This window comes from Meleagris gallopavo, chromosome Z, assembly GCF_000146605.3.
Source record: "Meleagris gallopavo isolate NT-WF06-2002-E0010 breed Aviagen turkey brand Nicholas breeding stock chromosome Z, Turkey_5.1, whole genome shotgun sequence".
Classification (NCBI taxonomy): domain Eukaryota; kingdom Metazoa; phylum Chordata; class Aves; order Galliformes; family Phasianidae; genus Meleagris; species Meleagris gallopavo.
This window is the reverse complement of record NC_015041.2, coordinates 18905434-18914268: the sequence shown is the minus strand read 5'-3', so window position 1 is coordinate 18914268 and position 8835 is coordinate 18905434. Positions and strand designations below refer to the sequence as shown.

At 39.6% G+C, this 8835-nt stretch overlaps 2 protein-coding genes across 2 annotated transcripts in view; one reads left to right on the top strand and one right to left on the bottom strand.

The window, feature by feature from the left end:
* Positions 1–8186, bottom strand: part of CWC27 (CWC27 spliceosome associated cyclophilin) — a 108005-nt gene extending 99819 nt beyond the window's left edge. Inside the window, 3 exon segments of the mRNA XM_019610189.1 lie at positions 6464–6519; positions 6521–6669; positions 8156–8186. Of these exon segments, the coding sequence (XP_019465734.1) occupies positions 6464–6519; positions 6521–6669; positions 8156–8186 (236 nt within the window).
* A 36-nt stretch (positions 8187–8222) lies between these two features.
* The window catches only part of SREK1IP1 (SREK1 interacting protein 1), a 13640-nt gene continuing 13027 nt past the window's right edge, over positions 8223–8835 (top strand). The window contains exon 1 of the mRNA XM_010725471.2: positions 8223–8232. Within this exon, the coding sequence (XP_010723773.2) occupies positions 8223–8232 (10 nt within the window). The remainder of the gene's footprint in view (positions 8233–8835) is intronic.

Below are 8835 nucleotides of genomic sequence, written 5' to 3'. Positions count from 1 at the left end.
CAGCTCCCTCAGCCTGTCTTTGTAGGGGAGGTGCTCCAGTCCCCTGATATACTATGTACATTTAAAAAATAAAAACAAAAATAAGTACTTCATTAAGTATAGTGAGGTCTGAAGTCAGTTGCAAAGAAGGTTTGTACTCCAGAACTCAAAAGCCATTCATATCAACATACTATTTCTATTTCCTGGTACCAAACTGAAAAGCAGGGAGACAGACAATATTCCTGGACAGATCCTAACAGAAGCAGTTACATCTGGTTTAAAGAAGCACTACTATTAAACATTAAATATTATTCAGTAATTAATAAATTCAAAATTCTAATTACTGTTAAAGAAAGAATATCACAGTTATATATACATGGAAACAGATAAGCTTCATATTTCAAAGTGATTTTTTTCTCCTTCATATGCCTGGGAATAGTTCCCAGGAAAATTTGTCTCGTGATTTTTCCAAGAGCCAAGATGATGTTGACTGCACAGCTATTGCTTTTTTTTTTGAAAATGGGTGCAGCAAGTTCACTAAATGGGTGCAGTATTTGCAACAACCTCCAGTCAGCAGATTTCTTCAGTGTTTCAACTATAAACATCAGCCTCACAGTGACATCAACCGGCACTCTCAGTATCCTCAAATACATCCCATCTGGTCGAATACACTTTTTTGGGTCTCTCAGACTTCTCAGCAATTTCTGATACAACTGTTTACCACTGTCAGTGGCTCCTCTTTCTTTGAAACATATCTGCAGACACAAAACCCTGGAAAATTTTGTTGGTGATGATACTTGATAATCAAGTATCTCTGTCATTCCTGCATGCACTGTTACCATATCACAGGAGGCTATAAACACATATGTTACCCATACACAATCTTTTATTGTTTATGGAGTCAAAGAAGTTCTTTCAGTTGGCCTTTACTCTCCTTGCCCACTGCAACTTCAGTGAAGCTTTGGCTTTCCTAGCAGAATCACTGCATGCCCTGACAGCAATTCTTGAGAATTGCAGACAATTCTCACTTTCACCTCCAGTATATACGATTTTTTTATCAGACATCACACATTAATTCCCTGTTCAGTCAGTTTCTTGACGTATCCACCCTATATTTTTTTTTTCAAGATCTCTGAGTACTAGAATGTGCCACAGCTGTATCTGAAGACCTGTCTGCTCTGACTTCACAGAATTCCATCTACCAGTTCTACAAATAAATCAAATCTAGATGTCCGAGGTCTGAATTCTCAAGGTCTGAATCCTCATTTCATCCAGGAACCACTGATGTAATGGAGACTGAGAGATGCCTTGCTGACTTAATTCATCACTCTTCAACATCTTTATCAGTGACACAGATGAAGGAATTGAGTGCATCCTCAGCAAGTTTACAGATGACACCAAGCTGAGCGATGCAGTCAATACACTGGAGGGAAGGGAAGCCATACAGAGGGACTTGGACAGCCTGGAGAAATGGGCCCATGTGAACATAATGAGGTTCAGCAAGGTGTTGCACTTGGCTGGGGCAATCCCAGGTATTTATACAAACTGGAGGAAGATCTCCTTGAGAGCAGCCCTGTGGAGGAGGACTTGGGGGTCCTGGACATGAGCTAGCAGTGTATGCATGCAGCCCAGAAGGCCAACTGTGTTCTGGGCTTCAACTCACACATTTGATAAAAAATCCCATACAAAACTATTTTAAAGTCTGTATTCTAAAGACATTTGCTTTTACAGTAAAACATTGGAGCTGGAAACTCACACACTGTAGGACAGAGAAATTAAGAGTGTTGATGACTGATACATAAAACACAGCAACCCTTATGTTTGTACCTGTCAATCAAGAACATGGTGATACATAACCTATTGGATACCCTCCCTGGGAAAGGAGGGATTCTCAACAATTACAAAAATTAAAAGATTTCTTTCAATCCAAAATTAGGCAATGTCCTTAATTATTTTACTTCCTTTCATATGTATGTCTGCATCATAAACACAAAGTAAAAAGAGCACAGCAAATGTATTAGATCAAAATATTCTACCATATATTATTAATGTACGGAAAAAATATCAAATAATTATTTTAGAGCAACTATTGATGCAGATAGAAAAGCCTCTATTTAAAGGTTTTTTAAAAGCTTTTCATGGGATCACATATAAAGTTAACTTTGGATATTCTGCACCACAGAATTATGGAAGAACTTCAGGAAATCAATCTCGCATACTCAGTATATCAGTATTTATTCAGATGCTAAAAAAATGATGCCTTAACCGTATGTACTTTTATACATTTAGTCTAGGTTACTTTCAAAGAACTTGTACTCCATGGTCCAAAATTATCTTAGTATGAACTTGAGCTTGTCTATTGAGCATGTTGTGCCTAGATGTCAAGATTACAGTCAGTATGCAGTCATTTAAGCAAGTGCAGACACTTGTAAAAAAAAAAAACTATTCCATTCTGTTATAACAAATGGGGAAAAAAAAAACACTAAACAACTCAGATAATTATACCTCAAGAAGTGTTCTGTGCGTTTATGCTATGATGAACAACGGCACTGGTGGACAAGGGAAACGTGACTGATGTCATTCACCTGGACTTGAGCAAGACCTTTGACATGGTCCCCACCACATCCTTATCTCCAAATTGGAGGGATGTGGATTTGATGGGTGGACCACTCGATGGATAAGAAATTGCTTGAAAGGCCGCAGACAGAGGGTGGTCGTCAATGGCTCTATGTCCAGGCAAAGGCCGGTAACGAGTGGCATCCCCCAGAAGTCTGTCTTGGGACCGGTGCTCTTGAACATCTTTATCAATGACATCAATGATGGAATCGAGTCCACCCTCAGCAAGTTTGCTGATGACACCAAGCTGAGTGGTGTGATTGGCATGGTGTAAGGAAGGGATGCCATTGAGAGGGACCTCAAAAGGCTAGAAAGGTGGGCCTGGGTGAATCTGATGAGGTTCAACACAACAAAGTACAAGGTTTTGGGAGGAATCCCAGGCATTTAGATAGACTAGAAGGAGCGGTTCTTGAAGGCAGCCCTGCAGAGAAGTACCTTAGGGTCCTGATGAATGAAAAGCTTAACATGAGCCAACAATGTGCCCTTGCAGCTCAGAAAGTAAACGGTATCCTGGACTCTACCAGAAGAGGGGTAGCCAGCAGGGACAGGGAGGTGATTGTCCCCCCCTACTCTGCCAGTGAGGCCCCATCTGGAGTACTGTGTCCAGGTCTGGAGACCCTAGTACAAGAAAGAAGGGAGCTGTTGGAGAGGGTCCAGAGGAGAGCCACAAAGATGATCAGGGGGCTGAAGTACCTTCCCTACGAAGACAGGCTGAGGGAGCTGGGCTTGTTCAGCCTGGAGAAAAGAAGGCTGCAGGGTCACCTGATTGCAGCCTTTCAGTACCTAAAGGGAGCCTGCAGACAGGAGGGGAATCAACTCTTTGAAAGGGTGGATAACAGCACTATGAGGGGAAATGGTTTTAAGTTGATGGGGGAAGATTGAGGTTGGATGTCAGGGGGAAGTTCTTTACAGAGAGTGGTGAGGTGCTGGAACAGGCTGCCCAGAGAGGTTGTGGGTCGCCCCGCCCTGGAGTGTCAAGGCCAGACTGGATGGGGCCCTGGGCAGTCTGGTCTGGTATTGAATGTGGAGGTTGGTGGCCCTGCATGTGGCAAGGGGGGTTGGAAATTCATGATCCTTGAGGTCTACTCCAGCCCTGGCCATTCTGTGATTCTGTGATAAAGTAAGTAATTTCTTACATTTACACAGTATATATCTTAAGCTTCATGAGATTATTTTTATTATACCTATGGTGACATTAACTTTATCTAGGAATGTGCAATCTGTATAAAAGAAAATATAAGGAATGTAGTAGTAACTATATTTGTACTTCTTTATTATATATATGTAGATACTCATCTCCTTATGTTTGTGACTTATAAACCAAAAGAAAAGGACATTACTTAGTTTAGCCGCACTTCATAGGTCTATTATGAGTAAAATACATGAGAGAAACAGTTAAATTCAAGTGATTAAACTCCATTTCTTCCTCAGTTCAGTTATTCTAGTTATTATTATTATATATTATTAATTATTCATATTGCTGTTTAATAGCACATCTGTGTTAGGCATGCAATTGAAACTGTACTCTATTTGCATGCTGTGTTTTGCAAACAAGAAGCAATGAGAACTTTTAAAAGCCAGTAACTAGAAATGTGTAGCATCTGAGCTCCACCTACAGGATAAGAGCAAACATAAAACCAGTTTTAATTTGCCAAAGTAAAAGAGCACTACATACTATGAAGCTTTCAGCTGATCTGCTCAAGACACTACCATTTTTAAAACTTCATGCAATGTTATGTGTGTATTTTCATGTACACAGCTGTTCTGTATTTTCAACTTTAAGTTCAATCTTTCTATAAAAACAACAGATACTTGGAATTTCTCTAACGAGCTGCCATAATGAACAAGTATTTTTTTTCCTGTAAGTTTTTTATCTGGTATAAAATTGGAAAGTCTATTCAAATTATTTTTCTATGTAAACAAAAGTCTCAAAAGGATGTTGAAATTACTAAAACTAACATCACCATCTGAGCACCCCATGAACAACTGCAGTTGAAGAAAGAGTTGTGGATCTCAATACCATGAATTTGAGAAGGTGTCTATTATCTCCATACTGTTTCTCTAAAACAGACGTGCAAATTTTTCATTTCACAAAAGCATTTGTGTGAAAAACAGGATGACTAATAAAAATGATTAAAGATTTGTAAAACAAGTCGTGTATGTTAAAATTCATTACTCAGAATAAAAATATTTTTAGAAATTCTCTTATTCTGTTAGCACATTTAACTATCTGACAAGATGAACAATACCTGATAGATATGACAATTTTCTTGTCCCCTTGATATTTCACTAGACATGCCTCTTCAAGGTAAGTAGAGTGGATCGAACCTTTTGTTTGATAGTCACACCTCATCCATTTCCCCTGACAGCAGACACTTGGACAAGTGGCTGGTGAAGTCCCACGAGAATATTATCAATTGTCCCCACTATACTTACAAAAAGGCCACTACTCTAGACAAGGAAACTTGATAACCAGATTATTATCTCATCAAAGCCAATGTTACTGGCACCTTATTTATATCAAACAACCCATGCTTTTAATTTTCATACAGGATGCCTCACTGTTTGGAAAATAACAGATTCTAGAAACTGATGTTACCTGTAGTACTAAACAGTGACTCCAAGAGCTATTGCTCTCAATCGCTAAGAAAGCATCCAATAAAACTCACTTCAAAAACAAGATAGTCCACTTGGCTATAATACTAATACACCTTCCCTGAAAGAGCGGAATAATCACAGACACAACACACCATACTTGCATAGGAAGAGCCAGCAGCTTACAGACTGTACAAATATCTATGAAATCTGAAAAAGTATAATGCAAGCACTCCTAAGGGTATGCTCAATCTTTATGTCAATCTCATGCTGAGAAACTGCAACTACATGTTAGACAAGTTTGGATCTATTAGCCATTGCTGCAAAACCCAACAAGTAGTTAAGCAGATTGGTTGGCAAACCATTGAACACATAGGTATTGTGAATCTTTAGAATCATTAAGGTTGGAATGATCCTCTAGTCCAACCATCAGTCCATGCCACTGACCACTCTACACCATGTCCTTCAGTGCAACATCTACTCTTTTCTGAAAACATCCTGTGATGGTGACTCAACCACCTTCCTGAGCAGCCTGTTACATCACTACTTTTTCAGAAAAGAAATTTTACCTAATACCCACTCCGAACCTCACTTGATATAACTTAAAGCCATTATTTCTCGTTCTATCACAAGTTCCCCAGGAAAAGTGGCTAAATGCCACTTCGCCACAACTTTAGGTAGTTGTAGAGAGCAATAAGGTCCTCCCTCAGCCTCCTCTTCTCCAAACTAAACAATCCCAGTTTTCTCAGCTGCTCCTCTAATGCTCTAAACCTCTCACTAGCTTTACTGCCCTTCTCTGGACATGCTCCCAGGCCTTAATGTCTTTCTTGTAGAGAAACTGAACACTGTACTCATGATGTATGGCATCACCAGTGCTGTACAGAGCATGTAAAGAGCACAATGTCTTTTGCTATTCTAGAGACGTTTGGCTTCCATGTACTTAAAGACCCTTTTTCAGAAAAAGCTTTCCTTGGACATCTCTTTTATTTCTGACCCCTCCCTTCCATTCTACGATAAGGCCATTTAACACTGATCTTTTTTTGTCCAGTCCAGAGGTATTCTCTCCCATGTTTCTCAAAAACTAGATTCAAGTTTAAACTATCAAATGAAACTAAGAACTGAGAAACCAACAGGCAGCTTCATCTTTCATAGTCGAGGGAGGCTGACAAATTTAATGCAGTACTAAAACAAAAATGCAGTAAATACAAAACTGAAATTGAACAGCAAATAACTGAAAATAAGTTGAAGGAGAAAAATAATATATGATACTTACCTGCGACTGGTGGTTTTCTTTTCCATCTTAGTTTCTTCCTCTTGAAGTTGCAGTTTTTGCAGTTTCATTTGTATCCATTTTCAACTTTTTTGCAATGCGTTCTTTCATTTGAAATCTCTCATTGCTAGCAGTGTCACCTTCTACACTGTCAACATCTTCATCATTTTCATCTTCCTCCTTTATTGATAGAACATGAAAAAAAATTCCTTAGCTTTTTCTACTTTTTAACTACATAGTCTTCAATACAGAAACTTCTTCTTACAAAGATAATTCTTTACCACAACAGCCAAAAAAACTAACAAGCAAAAATCCACAACTTTTAAAATTACTTCAAAGAATAATTTCAACAATGTCTCTGTATCATTTAAAAAACAGAAACAGTCAGACTTTAATCCCTTAAAGGTATGCAGAAGGTTTCATGGCAGTATGCTATTAGTTTGATTATTACTTATGGATCCAGAAGTCGATCAAGGCAATATACTAAACACTTCACTAATTTTCCCTTAAAAGAAAACCAGAAATGCAGAAGGCCAACTGTATCAACTGATGGGTGGCCAGCAAGGAGAAGGAGGTGACTGTTCCCCTTTTGCTCTGCCCTCATGAGGTTCCACCTGCCATATGCACATATGCAGGTTGGGCAGAGAACAGCTCTGAGGAGCTTGAAAGCAGCTCTGAGGAGAAGAATCTGGGGGTGCTAGTTGACAAAAGATTCAACATGAGCTGGCAATGGGCGCTTGCAGACCAGAATGCCAACAGTATCCTGTACTGCATCAAGAGAAGTGTGACCAGCAGGTCAAGGGAGGAGATTCTGCACCTCTACTCTGCTCTTGTGAGACACCACCCAGTGTACTGTACCCAGTTCTGAGGTCCCCAGCACAAAAAGGACATGGAGCTGTTGGAATGGGTCCAGAGAAGGGCCATGAAGATGATCAGAGGGCTGGAGCACCTCCCCTGTGACAACAGGCTGAGTGAGTTGGAGCTTTTCAGCTTGGAGAAGAGAAGAGAAGGCTACGAGACTTTATAGAGGGCTTCCAGTACCTGAAGGAGGCTTAAAGAAAAGTTGGAGAGGGATTTTTTATAAGGCATGCAGTGACAGGATGAAGGGAAGTGGCTTAAAACAGGAAGAGAGTATATTTAGACTAGATACTAAGAAGAAATTCTTTACTGTGAGGGTGGTGAGACACTGGAACAGGCTACCCAGCGAAGTTGTGAATGCCCCTTCCCTGAAAGCATCCAAGGCCAGGTTGGATGGGGCTGTGAGAAACCTGGTCTAGAAGGAGGTGTCCCTGCCTATAGCAGGGGGTAAGAATGAGATGATCTCAAAGGCCCCTTCCAAGCCAAACCATTCTGTGATTCTGTGAAATGTCCAAGCTTGCTGTGTCAAAATCCAGCACGACAGCCAATAGCAGAGAATCACAGCTTAAGCAAGAATGTGATCATGCACCTGGCTTGAACAAAGGCAGAATTTGTGTTTGTGTATCCAAGAAGCTGAGCACATACTGTGTTTCGCAAAAGAGGTAACAGCACATACGATGGAAATAAGCTGTTCTCTTTTTGTTTAGGTGCAAGGATGAGGGAGACTGCATCTGTCCTTCACTCTCGCTCACTGAGTACCAGCTAACAGATAATAGGCACTGACCTATGCATAGAGACAAATATGAAAAATGAAGTACTTATAAGGATTCAATTTACGGAATACAGGATTATATTCCCAGTCATTCATGTTTCGATAGCAACTCAAAGATCTATCCCATCATCCATGGCTATAGGTAAAGATGCACTTCAATTTGCAATTTTATTCCATAATATCAATAAAAATTTCCTTGTTTATAAAATATTCTCCATGTTTGGATGTCCAACTTATTACTGCTTGCTTACTTAAATTTCCCACCTTTCAGAGGTGACAGTATTTATCAGTGCTATTTTTAGTGATATACTTGTTTCCTTGAAGAAATCTTTCCAATAGCATTCTCACTCACACACAGCTTTCCCCTCAGAGATTAGTGTTTTATCATCATTCATGATAAATTTAATCTTAATTCCTTTCCCATCCCTGAAGCAATGTCAGGGCTTGTATTAATGGTTTGTGACTCCGTGGTACTCAGCCTCAATATATACCTCATTTACTGACTGAAATATCTGCTAAGAAGTTTTCATAAAATGCATGGTAGCATGCAGCAGCAACTTTACCCTGACACGAAAGCTCACAACTGCCAACCCTCCGAGCTCTCAAAGGGTTACTGGTTTTTGCTGGAAATCTGACTTGAGCTAGCTTTAAAAATCCTCAAAAGTGGCATTTATTTCCCACAGGAAAATGTTAAATCCCATACAATAAGGAAAAAAAAAAACTTAATACTAGTAAAAATAAATAA